At 35.0% G+C, this 14300-nt stretch overlaps 1 protein-coding gene across 8 annotated transcripts in view; it reads right to left on the bottom strand.

The window, feature by feature from the left end:
* Window positions 1–3133: 3133 nt before the first annotated feature.
* Window positions 3134–14300, bottom strand: part of PRPF40A (pre-mRNA processing factor 40 homolog A) — a 52932-nt gene continuing 41765 nt past the window's right edge. For 4 of the 8 annotated variants that reach the window (XM_039219414.1, XM_039219418.1, XM_039219416.1 and 1 more), the window contains 11 exons: window positions 13903–14036; window positions 10076–10190; window positions 9811–9902; window positions 9582–9698; window positions 9134–9271; window positions 8748–8843; window positions 6740–6826; window positions 6563–6659; window positions 6413–6474; window positions 5441–5572; window positions 4090–4182 (listed from right to left, as the gene is read on the bottom strand). In XM_039219414.1, the coding sequence (XP_039075345.1) occupies window positions 4090–4182; window positions 5441–5572; window positions 6413–6474; window positions 6563–6659; window positions 6740–6826; window positions 8748–8843; window positions 9134–9271; window positions 9582–9698; window positions 9811–9902; window positions 10076–10190; window positions 13903–14036 (1163 nt within the window). Of the gene's footprint in view, window positions 4183–5440; window positions 5573–6412; window positions 6475–6562; window positions 6660–6739; window positions 6827–8747; window positions 8844–9133; window positions 9272–9581; window positions 9699–9810; window positions 9915–10075; window positions 10191–13902; window positions 14037–14300 lie in introns of all 8 variants that reach the window. The other 4 variants (XM_039219413.1, XM_039219417.1, XM_039219415.1 and 1 more) reach the window with 2 other exon arrangements.

The following is a 14300-nucleotide window of genomic DNA, read 5'->3' as shown; positions in this document are numbered from 1 at the left end:
TCCTCCTCTTATTATTACTCAACTTTCAGAACAAATCTTCAGTTGTAGGGAGGCAAGAGACCGAACCTACCAAAGTTTCCGGCAGGTTCAAAATAAAATATTTATAAATAGCACATTTTAGATACCCCAAGGAACAGCATAAAAGGGCACCAAGAATTGGCTTAGCTGGATTCTGATTAGGCAGCCACTGTTTCTACCAATGAAAACTGGGATGGGGGGGTACAGGTAGTTCTCCTGAATAGGCCATTATACCTGGGGCAATTCCCAGTCATTAACAATAGAACAAGATGGCCTTCAAGTATAGATCCTGTGGAGTCACAAAAGCAGTTGTTATGCAGCAAGTTTGAAAAGCACAGAAAATCTACTTAAGGAATTTAGGTGAAGGAGACAAGCTAAATAAAATGGAGATGGAGTGTGCAACTGGAGCCAAAATTTCTCACTTCCCATACCTCCCGTTTTGTTGGAAGTAGCCTGAAATGATAGTTTTGAGTTTAGAATTTAAGCATTTTGCTGTTGTTTCCAGCATGGCCTTTAATGAAAGACTAACTTTGATCTAGCTTAACGTTCTCCTTTTAAATAGAAATTACTACTTTTGAACTACTAAAATATTTATGAATATGAAAAAAAGCTATGTTTCACATCATCACAAGAGATTTCCTTTCCTATTCAAAACCACATGAAGTTACATGTACTAACAAGCTTTTGGACATTTCTGTAGTAAAAATTACAAGGTACAATCACTAGAACTTGTCCTCAGTGCATTTCAGTTATGTATGTGGCTTTCACTGTGGTCTAGTATTGTTTGTTGTATCATGTTCAAGCCCTAGAATGCACGAGGGTGGGTACCATGGATGTTGGATGAGTCTGTCAACTAAAATTTTACATTCATTCAATGTATGCCTATGGTGTGCCAGGCACTGTTCTAATCCACAGGATATAGCAGTTAAGGACACATAAATCACTGTCTCCCAGGAACTTGACTACTACTGAAGTCCAAACAACAGAAAAACTTAAGAGCAAGGCAAGATTTAATAAAGGTAAGAATCATTAGACTGAAATATGCTATAATGCCTATTTAGAACACAGTTCCATGAAAAACTACTCATGACATTTTGCTTTCCATTTATGTAAAGTGAGTACAGTTTTACCTAGAAAATGTGAATTGTACCTAGTACTGAGAGAGATACATCTCCAAGGGAAAAGCAGCAGCCTGATTTAAGATACAAGGAATTAATGTGCTTTGCCTCATGTTGCTTTTAGAAATGTTTATTTGGTTCCTTAGTTTTGTACTTTACATTTAAATTACATAATACTCTTACATACTCTATACTTAAAGCATTCATCACTCTTCCCTGGGCACTATTTGATTAGAAACATTCTCTCTCTCAATTAGCATCTAACCTATAAAAAAAAAAAGAAAATCTTTATGTAAAGGCTACTCCTTTCTGGATGCAAAAAGTGGCTGCCTAGTCAGCACTGAGTTGACCATTAACACTGGAAGAAAACCAGGATCATCTAGGCAAATGCTTTGTACCACAGGGCAAAAGCCCTTTGAAAAATTATAATCATGGACCCTCTTTCCAGAAAAATGTAGAGATGTTTCAGTGTTTACTTTTTTTTTTTACTCCACCAATGAATTAAAGCCTTACTCTAGGCCATTTTTATAATTGTATGAAATGAGGCCCAATTAGCAAAAGTCAAGCTGTGACATTTTGATCATTTTCAAATTTACTGGTAGGCATAGAAACTGAAGTTTTTATTATTCAAAACCATGAATAATCTAGATGCTGAAGCTCATATGGGTAATAACGAAATACTCTTGCTGTGTTGTAAAACAAAGGTAGGACCATTGCTTTTATTTAAAAGCATTATTTAAAGAAATTTGGGAAAGTGCAAAGAATTCATCATACTTGACTAAGGTAACTCCTTATACAAATTCAATTTTCCCATATAGGAATTACTGGACTGCAAGAAAAAGAAAACATCAGATAGTTGAGATTCTTTGACTATTCTGATATTAAATATTAGTAAATTTAATCCAATGATTTATTAATATTGATGTATTTTGAATTGCAATTTATTCTGTGGTTAAGTTTTTAGGTCAGATAATTTTCATGAACTGTAGAGAAACTTGAATTTGTATTGTAGGGATTTGAGGTGATAAGATAGTATCTCTAAGAAATACAGAAATCTATTTTGAGGACATGCTAAAACATATCAATAGTTTTTTATTTAAATAGAAAAATTAAAACTTAAAAAAGTCATCATTCATGGAAAACAAAATTTTACAGATTTTAAATTCTATTGTGAAACACCACTAGTACTTCTGCCAATATGATATGACTTTAAAGATTTTACCACTGATGTACATGTCAAGTGTTTGACATGATTAGCGGTATTAACTCTTATGAGACGTCTGAAAATTAAACCTAGCCCACTCCCTATTGCCAAAGTTGTTATATGTTTTGGTTCTAAGATAAAATAAGAGACTCACCCTTGAGCAAGCAACTTGATTACTTCTCGTATTCTAAGGATAGTGATTCTCATTTTCCAGTCCTGTCAGTCAGTTTTCGTAGCAGAAAAATGACTTGGCAGAGGAGAAACAACTTCCCCGTTCCCTTATGAGGCTTTCAACAGTGGATGGATGCTAGATTTAATTGAAACAGTGGGTAGGGATGGGAGCATAGTCCTGGTCATTTCATTAGAATGGTGAAGGAAAAATAAAATGAAATTTTTGTTCTTCTAAATCCGAACTTGAAATAGGATCGCTCCAAGTGTCCAAAATAAAAAAAATACATAATGCCAAAGACTATGTGCTAAAATTTACTTATTAAAAAAATTTCCTGCACTGAAGGAAAATATTATAAATTACATTACCAACTTTCAAAAGTTAGCATGTAAAGAGGATTCTAGCTTCAAACCATTGCCTTTCTAAAGATTTTCTATAGGAAATTTGTAGATCAAAAACAAATTATAGGGGCTTCAAATGTACTGACTTGTAATATTCCTAAATATTAATAAGGGAAAGTAACCTAGCTATGTGGGTAAGATGAAGCAAAATTTCAAGGATTTAATATCTTGAAATGATCATACAATTTTCTTAAAGTAGTTTAAGTAGAAATAAATACTAGTACACGCTAGAAGAGAAGGTTTAATAATTGATAAAAATGTACAAAAATATTCAAATCAGAAATGCTTTAGAATGTGTACCACGAAGTCAATACTTCTCAGTGAGCAGGGAAGATAAAAGACTTCCTCAATGAAAAAAAGCAAGAGAAAAGATTGGATTAAAAAAAAAAAAAAAAGACAACTGTTAAAGAAAATGTTTAAGTCAACATTGATTTTTGTTTCAGACAAGGATATTGCAACTATCGCTTAACGTTTGGTGGCACATTCTTTAGTAGGTCCTTAAGGCAAATATATTTAAACTAATTTACAATTTGATTTGATGTTAACTTTTTAAACATCACCTCAAAATAATGCCCTCACGACAGCCTTTTTAAAATGTATTCAGATGTTTCATAAAAAATAATGGTGGCTTTATTATAGTAGTGCTCATTAGCACCACTATAGTTAAGGGTCTACCAGGTTTCCATTATGAACACCTATATCTGAATTCACCAAAGAAGATCATATCAGCTTTAACCAGTTGGGTAGTGCACAAAAAAGCAGTTTTATCAGTTGCTGGTGCTTTTTTTGTACTACTAAATATCAAAAAAATTTTTGTTATAGCTTCAAAATCCAACTTCTATAAAGTAAATCAAATCACCTGCTGACTTAGACTTCAGAACAAAGTACAGACATCTGCAGTTATCAGTAAATTGCCACCTTTAATCCATCCTGCAGTGCCCTATGAAAGGGTCTCAAAGACAGTTATGACCGTATGAAAATAATGATTCTTGATACAGAATCAAAAGTTATTTTCAATTTCCTTTGCTTTTATAAAGTCCACAATAACAATACTTAAATGCACTTTTTTTTTCCTGTGATTTAATTAAAACCCAGTGTTATTTCAATTGAACTTTTAAAATAGAGTCCCTGGTCTGAATTAGACTTTAAATCATACTGTAAACATATATTTGGTATAATTTATTGATCATCATCCAGTTGCTCCAGAAGGGTCCTTCTGCGCTTTTCCAATTCCCCTTCACTCAGCTCACTGCCAGAAGTATCCCAATTACCCTGAAAAGACATTGGATACAATATTTAACGCCAGTATTCAAAACATTAAGTAGTAGTAGTAAATGTTTGAAAAGGGAAATCCAAAATTTATATGGATTCTTCTCCACAGCAACAAACCCATCACACGGCTGTTACATTAGGGGAGACAGAAGAAACTTTTATACTGGTTACTTTTCTTTCCTGTTATACCACTGAATATGAAATCTCTTGTTTCCATTTAATGAAAGCTGGGGGTGGGGGGGCTCATTACCTAAAGCACTATATTCCTTGCTAATTTTGCAGACTTTAGGTCACCTTATAAGTGTTTTATATTAGAGAAAAGTGTTATGCTTTAAGGATACTATCCTCCTATAAACATTTAATATTTATGAACAAGACAATCCTATGTTAGAAAACAACTCAAACAATAAAAATATTTGTGAAAAACCTTTAGAAAGTGGATAGTTTACCTATTATCCTTCCCTTCAGAGATTTCATTTAACTTCTTAAAAAGAAAAACCACTGAGATGCTAATAAGTAGCTTAATCTTCATTCTTCACCAAGGATGTGCATCACTCACCAGGGCAGCTTTTATTTGTTTATTTTTGAGAGTGAGTGAGCATACAAGGTGGATTCAAAGGCATTAATCCTGTTAACTCCACAGTATTTGTGGAAGGAATGGCAAGGGTAGTAGGAAGGCTTGTTATTGTGCTGTCATATACGTATACAAAGACATAAATGCACACACACACACATATATATAGGAAACTAAAAAGCTATTTATGTAATTTGATATTAAAATGTTAACTTAGCCTTGTAGTTTTCTCCTATCCCTTTGCCCTCACCTCTTCCCTCAGAATGATTACTTCTGAAAGTTACTGAAATGCTACCTTTTGAAACTGAATTTAATAGTATCAACTGTGCACATCTGGTGGGAGAACTCCGGAACTGAGTCTCTTATATTCCTTAAAAAATCAGATAGAAAAATGTACAGTAGTACTTCTTAGAACTTACAAGGTAGATCATATCCTTTTTTAGTGGGTTAAAACAATAATCATGGAAGACTTATTTTCTGAGGAATATGGAATATAAAATATAGGACACTCACATCAGGTCATTCATAACCATATATGCTAGCAAATTATTTTATGTGAAAGGTAACTGAATTTCATCATTTTCTTCAGTGGTAGACAAAAGTCTATTTACTGTCATAATTTTAATCATGGAATCCATTTTTGTATTGTGAAAACACAAGTAGGAAATAATTCTGAATACTTACAGAATCCTTTCCAGTCTTTTTCTTAGGTGATTTGTGTTTTGATTCTGATCTTTGTCTCGTTCTGTCTTTTTCACTTTCTCGGTCTTTTTCCTTTTTATCCTTTTCTCGCTCAGCATCTGATTCTGGAGAGTCCTGTGTAAATAAAAAGTAATGTTAACATTTTGATGAAGACATCATTCATTTTTTAATATCTCCATATAAGTAATATTTAAGAACATCCATATATTATAGGTGTGTTCTTAGTGTGAAATTTGGAAGGTCTGTCCTTTGGGAAGGATGACATTCTAATAAAATAACATCACAAAAGAGCTTTACTAAATTAGAGAAGAAGGCACACAAGACTGGATTTTACTTATTACGTAAAATGCAGACAAACATTACATTTTCTATCAACCCAATAAAATGTTCAGATATGTACAAGATGCTGTGATTAGACTGACTGTAATACAATAAAATTCTCTCCTCAAAACCTCAACTGACTAGGATTTAAAGTATACTGTCACCACCTCAGTAAGTGGTCCTTAATTAGTTCTGTACAAATTTAAGTGAACAGCATGAAGAAAAACACCTCTCTCAACAGGTACTTATATTTTGAAAAAGGTCCTTACATGTATCTTGATGCATATGTAAAATTAAGGATGAGGAGCAGAGGAAGCGGTCGAACATTTAGACTTGTGATTCTCACCATAGCTGCAACACATACACCCACACACTTGGGTCTTTCTCTAAGGTTATTTTAAAAAGCCAGAGTGGGAATCTTAACACTGGTGTGTGTGTGTGTATGGTTTTAAAGATCGCTAGAAGATTTTACAGAAAAATTAAGGTCAAGACAAACTATCCAATTTCTGAGTCAGGGGTCTACCTGAACTGTGTGGGACTGCACAGGACTAGACAGAAAAGATTTCCATCGCCACTTAACAAGTTAAGGACGAAATGTCTAGGTATGGTATAAAAATTTAAAAACTTGCTTACAGATTTATGTCTCCTCTTCTTGCTTTTCTTCTTATGTTTTTTTGACTTCTTATAACTTCTCTCTAAGCAACATGAAAAGAAAAAGAAATGTCAGAATTTGAGGATATCCAAGTGCCAATGACTGTGATCAAGTTAAAAGATAACACTTACCAGACTCAGCACTAGAAGAATGTTCTGAAGCAGACCGAGACTCTGATCGCTGTCTTTTTTTCTTTGAATGGCTGTCATCATCATCTGAATCTGACCCCTACATAATACACATAATTTCATTCATATTGTTGCTAATGAAAATTTCAATACTTAGGGTGCCTTAATAAACTTTCTTACCGATCTAGAACGGGAACGTTTCCTGTGATGTTTTTTGGATTTTTTAGAATGTTTCTTGTTCTTTGAATGATGATGTTGACATTCATGCTATAGGCATAGAAAGAAAAGGATTTCAAAAGTTTACATTTACTTTAGACAGCAGATCATAAAGAATACTGAAATATTAAACAAGTTATTAGAGTAAAAATCTCATTTGTTTTGCACATTTACAATGTAATTCCTTGAAACTGCAAAGAATCAGCAATGTTCTGTTCTTTCCCAACCATCCTTCCTGTACCACTCGTTTCGCCATCTAAACACAGCAAAGTATTACATACACTCCAGACAAGTATAATCTGCAGAGCAGTTCTGCTTTCAACAACAATGAAATAAAACTGCGTTCACACATGGTTTTATGATGAATCTGGCTTTGTTCAGCAAGCTAGGCTTGGCACCATGAAAAAGAACTACCTCAGAGCCATCCCTGAACTAACACGAATGAGGTTAGTCTCAGAATAAAGCAAAATCTATTCCTTTTTCTCTGCACCCAAGAAGCATTCACTTCTTAGTCAAACTTAAGAGCTCCAAAGGCAATCTAACTCGAATACTGCACAAAATCAGAAAAGGAAATCTGTCTTTGTGGATTTTAACTCCTTAATGCTGCAGTAAAAGCTCCTTGCCTCCAAACTTATCTATGGCTTTGAAAATAATTATGCTTCAATTTACAAGTAAGCCGAAATAAAAGATTTGGCTCAAAAGGGAAGCTCCTTTTACTTTATGTTACTGAATGAGAATTCTGTCTCCTTTTCTAACTCAAAGGCTCAGACTACTGGGGTGCCAAAACTTATTCCAATGTGATCAGCTCCTCCCTCTGCTACCATCTTCGGTTCCATTTATGACCTCAGCACTTTACTCTCAGCACAGGTCATCAGAGAATCCTGTTGATGATTAGGACAATGTTAAGACACTAGCTAGAGCAGAGCTACTCACAACTAACTCTATTGTAGTGCTGGAGAATCTTGTTTCAATGACCCCGATTCCAGCAATTCTGACATTCTGAATTTCTCACAAGCTCTCAGGTATGCAGATGCTGCTGCTCTGAAACATACTTCAAATAGAGAGGATCTAGAGGCCTCCAGGACTAGATTGAAAAGTCAGGTGGGAAATAATAAAGGTGCATGTGGATACATGTTAACGGAGCAAACTGTTGTCAACAATGAAATGCATCAAGAATAAGAAATCTAAAGAAAACACTGAATAAGTGACCTGCAGTGCCCAATGACCATACCATTCAACACTCTAATGTTAAATAAATTCTAGCTTTTTAGCATGTTCTAAAGGATCACTTTATGTAACTGCCAGGATAGGGTTCTTAAAAGCACTGACCCTAGAGTCAAACTGCCTGGACTAGATCCTTTCCCTGCATATGACTTTACTTCTCTTTACCTTTGTTTGTTCATCTATACCTTCACAAGGTTGATACGAGGATTAAGTTCATATATGTAGTATTTGTAAAAGTTAGAACAATGTCTGGCCCCACAGAGGCACCAAATATTATTTAGCATTACTGGTCAATTTAGCATATTTATTATATACATATACACGTACCTACCTGAAATCATCAAAATACCCTTATTCAGCTAATGGAGTAACTTACTACTTATTCCATTATTTTCCACACCTCCCTCAACAGTCAACCCATCTAACACAGTGTAATGTTTGAAAAGTGTGCTTAAAAAGTTCAAGTTTTCTTTAGGTTTACCAGTCATTCTAGGAGGCTGCTAAACTACTGCCCACACAGTCAAAATGTGAAACAAATATAAACTCTAAGAACAAATCTTTATATTCTCATGCAAACTCAGCTCCCTTGACTTAAAGGCATTTGTATGGAAAAATCAATTCCTTAACCATCTTAGGTAATGACATTTATATAGGGGCAGTATAATTTAAAAAACATACTTTAATCTTCTCGTTAATATTTTTATCTATTTTTTAATAGTTGATACAATTATGAGAACACTAAAATTACCTCAAGCACATGCATAAAATCTTTAAATATTCGTTTTCTTTCAGACTCTAGAGTTATGTCCTCAAATGCAGGCTCTTTTACAAATCTCTCCCGGATCTGAAAAATTCAGATATGAAATAAATACATAAATATCAAGAAAACTATCCCAATATGATTAAAAAGAATCACAACAGCAAGTGGTTAACTGTGACAGTCTCGTCCCCTCAAAATCTATCTTATTTCTTTTCTTCTGAAGTGCAAACCATTTTTAATAAGTATTCCTAAGTGCCGGGTCAGAGCTGACTTCACACTCTGAAAACATTCTCAATATATTTAATTTATATTCTACAAATAACTTCAACTGTAAAGTAAATGAATCATTAGAAAGATTTCACAATTATACATACATCTTCCCAGACAGCATCCAACTCTATTGGAGGAGTAGCTTGTTTCAACATACTCTTAAATGCAGATTCTTTTCGTTTCATCTTTCGAGCCTCCTCTTTTTCTCGTTCACGTTCACGGGCTTCTGCTTTTTCTAGTAACTTTTAGAAAATCATATTTAATCAGTTACAATAGTATAGCTGAAATAATTCATATTAATTTGAGCATTCTCCCATCATATATAAGTTATAAGCCAATTTATAATACCAATTATTTTGAACAAAGGAAACTTCATTATTTTTTTCTTTTACTTTACTCTCTGTAAGACTCAGTAAAATCCTAGTCATATTCCCTTATTCAGTAGCTTACAGCTTAAGTACTTCTTGCTGACTATATTAAAAACTGTACTAAAGTAGTTGTTTAGTAGAAACCTAAAGCTAGTTGTTTTTCATAGTAAAGATGATAACTCACACTATTGAAGGCCAACTTAATATTTCCAGCATCTAATGTGGTTGATCTTTTAGTTGAACTGATTATGGCCACAAAGTCTTCAAAAGTAGTATTTACTTCAACTACAAATCCTTTATCCTAAGAAAGAGAAATCTTGTTAACACTAATAATATATTTAAGTCAAAGGAACACAACATGAATTTTTAAAATATACTACATATTGACAACAAATACTAAGTGTACTGTTTACCTTTAGAATGTCTTTTATGATCTTCTTCTCATCATGATAACGTGCTTTAAGATCCTCAACATAAAACTTGAAAAGGTCAAGTGCAGTTGATCCTAATGAAAAAACTAAAGAAGTCAAAAGCTAGCTCTAACCAAAGAGCTGCAATTACTTTTTTGTTTATAAAACAAAAATAAAGCACCCCTCCATTCCCCAACACAACTCCCTGCTTCTGTGTCCCATTCCAACTACTATCATAACCATAAGTAGGGAAAGAAAACAATCTCACCCGGCTGACCAAGCATATTAGTGAATCTGATGTCGGAACTAATTGTGGGATACAATTCCATCCAAGATGACATAGAATGCAGTTGTCCATGCTCATGCAGTTCATCTAAAAATATCTGGGAGAGAAACCCAACAACAACAAAAACCCATTATACTGAAAAATCATCTTCAAGGTATTAGAAAGATTACTGATTACTGTAACATGCAAACACTTTAAAAACAGCAATATTTGAAACTCTTGAACCAATGTATCCCAAGTATGTTTAAGAACAAAGAATACATGCTCTCTGATGAAAGTAAAATCTGCTTTTAGCAAAAAGCTCTTTTGCACTTCTAAGAAAAGGATCTTTGAAAAGCTAAATTATTTTCCCAAGGTTTAATTTATTGTCCCATAAGATGGGCATTTCAGTTTCTTCCATATTAATTTTATATCTCAAAGCTAAATCTTTAGATGCTTATTCCAATTCACTTTTTTTTTTTTCAGGGCAACATAGAAACTTTTGTACTCAGTATATTTACACATTTCCTGATTCCCCAAATCCACAGGGAGTTTAATTCTAGAAACAAATGTCTCTAAAGAACTATGGCCACCGCTGCCCAAAATAAAATAAAAAAACAACCATGGCCCAAAATTCTGCTCCTGAAATGACTACACCTACACTGTTCAATATAATATGGTAGACCCAGGTCAAATGTAGCTTCTAAGTACTTGAAATATGGCTACTCTGAATGGAGATATGCCATCAGTATATAACTGACAATGATTTTGAAGATTACCAAAAAATAATCAATTTTTAAAAATACTAATTCCAAGCTAAAAAAATATTTTGGATATATTAAAGACTACTGAAATTTAAAAATAATACTAAAACCATATATGAGGCATACAAATTCTTTTTAATTTTTTTTTAAAGTTTATTATTGAGACAGAGAGAAACAAGATCATGAGTGGGGGAGGGGGAGGGGGAGAGAGAGAGAGAGAGAGAGAGAGAGAGAGAGAGAGAGAGAGACTCCAAAGCAGACTCCAGGCTCTGAGCTCTTAGCACAGAGCCTGAAGCAGGGCCCAAACCCACAAACCATGAGATCATGACCTGAGCCGAAGTCAGACACTTAATCAACTGAGCCACCCAGGCACCCCGAGGCATACAAATTTTTACTGGCCATCAATGAAATGCCCTGAAGAAAACCAGAAACCTATCAACTCCGCTTTTCTTCAAACAAGAATGGATGCAAAACCAATGTAACATGTTGCAACCAGTTACAGAAACAGTAATCAGAAATCATAGCCATATTTTAGGACTAAAAGACCCACCTGGACTTTACATTAGGATTTCCCTTTTATATTCTCCAGTCCCAGTACTGACATAGTAATTTCTAATTTCTATGACCCAGATTTATTTTTATTGTATTATTATTTTATCATACATGTATCCTTTTTTAAAAGGCTGCCATAGAATATTAAAAGACCTAAGGGCACTTGGGCGGCTCAGTCGGTTAAGCAACCGACTTCGGCTCAGATCATCTCGCGGTTGGTGGGTTTGAGCCCCATGTCAGGCTCTGTGCTGGCAGACCTCAGTGCTCTCTCTGACCCTCCCCTGATCACGCCATCTCTCTCTCTCAGAAGTAAATTAAAAAAAAAAATTAAAAAAAATTAAAAGACTTAAAAATGTGTTTTTCCCTTCTTCCTAGGCACAAGGCTGCTTATTTAAAATGTAGATTTTCCAGTCTTCTTTAACTAGTTGCAGCCATGTGACCAAAATTCTCAGCAGTTGAATATCAAGAAGAGCAGAACTTGTACATCATTGCTTTAAAAAAAATGAAACACAAACAAACCAAAAACCAACTGCCCTTTCAACTTCTTCCAAGCTGAAATGTGATAAACTGGACAATACAGTCCTAATCATGCAAATATGGCTACTGGGCTAGAGCAATTCTCAAAGCATGGGCTATCACGTGGAAACCTGCTAAAAATGTAAATTCTCAGAACCCACCAAAATCTACTGACTCATATTCTAGGGATGAGGCTCAACAAATTTGTGGTTTAAGAATCCTATAGGAGGGGCGCCTGGGTGGCTTAGTCGGCTGAGCGTCCGACTTTCGCTTAGGTCATGATCTCGCGGTTTGTGGGTTCGAGCCCCGCGTCGGGCTCTGTGCTGACTGCCAGCTCAGAACCTGGAGCCTGTTTCAGTCTGTGACACCCTCTCTCTCTGACCCTCCCCTGCTCACGCTGTCTCTCTCTCTCTCCTAGAAATAAATAAAAATATTTAAAAAAAAAAAAAGAATCCTATAGGAAACCACTACAATAAAGGAACTCAAGAGTAATAAATGTTAAGTTTTTAAGGAATGAGGACTAAAATAATGCCACTGGCTATGGCATTTAAAATGGCTGATGACCTCTGACATGACAGCAAAGAGTTTATTTAAAAGCCCTCTAGGTAGGGTGCCTGGCTGTTTCAGTTAGTAGAGCAAGCAATTCTTAATCTTGGAGTTTTGGGCTGGAGCCCCACAATGAGCAGAGTTTACTTAAAAAAAATTTTTTTTTAATGACTGGGGCGTCTGGGTGACTTTGGCTCAGGTCATGATCTTGTGGTTCATGGGTTTGAGACATGCAGCTCAGAGGCTGGAGCCTGCTTTGGATTCTGTCTCCCCCCCTCTCTCTGCCCCTCCCCTGCTCATGCTCTGTCTCTCAAAAATAAACATTAAAAAAACTGTTTTAAATTTAAGTGATTATCAATTTAAAAGGTATAGCAGTAAGCAATCAATGCTAACTGCTGTTAAGACAATCATTGAGGGGCACCTGGATGACTCAGTTGGTTAAGCATCTGACTTTAGCTCAGGTCATGATCTTGAGGTTCATGAGTTCAAGCCCTGCATCAGGCTCTGTGCTGAAGGCTCAGAGCCTTGAGCCTGCTTCAGATTCTGAGTCTCCCTCTCTCTCTCTGTCCCTCCCCTGCACGCGCTGTATCTCTTTCTCAAAAATAAACATAAACAAAAATTTTAAAGGTAATTATTGAAATAGGCAGTCTGGTGAAATATGAAATGCAGAAACTCATTACTCCATCTTATGCAGAAACTCATTACTCCATCTTATTCCTATTAACAAGAGGATGAAAGTGGTACTTGGAGGTGAAAATGAGCAACTAGTCTATATAAATAGGAAATACAATTTCAGCTTCTATGTATACACTTATGGCCCATCCTCAAACTATATACTCCACAGTATTCCCTACTGTTTTCTAGACACTAAAAATCAACTAATACTAACGAGTCATCATAGCTATTTTGTTTTCAATTTTCTCTCATGCTACTCTTCTTTCCCAAGTGAATCTTAAAAAAAAAAATTATTTTTAAATGTTTACTTATTTTTTGAGAGAGTGAGCGAGCACAAACAGGGAAGGGGCAGAGAGGGAGAAACAGAATATGAAGCAGGCTCCAAGCTGTTAGCACAGAGCCCGATGTGGACCTCGAACATATGAACTGGGAGATCATGATCTGAGCTGAAGTCGGACGCCCAACGAGTTGAGCCACTAAGGCACCCTCCCCCCACAAAGTAAAATTTTAATCAGCTTATCAATGCTCACCTTAAACATCAAATATGCTATAGCCTTTTATGTTCCCATGGCCTAAAATGGCTGCTTTCCTTGGGTGGATTCAAAACTAATTACAGTACATGAGTTAAATGTGTATGGATCCACCACGAAACCTACGTTAAAAGCCCAGGTTAATCATCTGGGATCAGGGGGGGTCTCAAATTTGTTTCTATCATTGTTCGACCTTACTAACCATATTATGAAGTTAAGATAGAAAAGAGAAATTTTTTTTAATTACCTGAAAAGATTCTCTATTTTTACGCTGTCGTCTCCTTTCTCTTAGCAAACTCTTCTGCTTTTCTTCTTCTTCTTCTTTTTCTAAAGCTCGGATGTGTTCTTCAAAGCAAATTAATGCATCTTCTTTATCCATGTCTAGAGTTTTTTCAGTTAAAAAAAGTTAAAATGTCCAATATCAGTAAGATACACAATTTACATTACCTTCTTACAAATCCCAAATTCATCTTTCCAAAACATTTGTACTTAAAAACTCAAATGTGACTTGTAATCATCAAAATAGGAAATATTTTTTGAAAATTTCTAAACACTCTCATTAAAAGATACCTTAAATTTGAGGGTGAAATGTTTTCAAAGGACAGAGTTTTAGGCCCTACCCCAAACACAATGGTATGGTATTCT

Source organism: Hyaena hyaena, unplaced genomic scaffold (assembly GCF_003009895.1).
Source record: "Hyaena hyaena isolate Hyena2069 unplaced genomic scaffold, ASM300989v1 scaffold_817, whole genome shotgun sequence".
Taxonomy (NCBI): Eukaryota; Metazoa; Chordata; class Mammalia; order Carnivora; family Hyaenidae; genus Hyaena; species Hyaena hyaena.
Note: the sequence above shows the minus strand (reverse complement) of the source record. Positions and strands in the feature narration are given on the sequence as shown.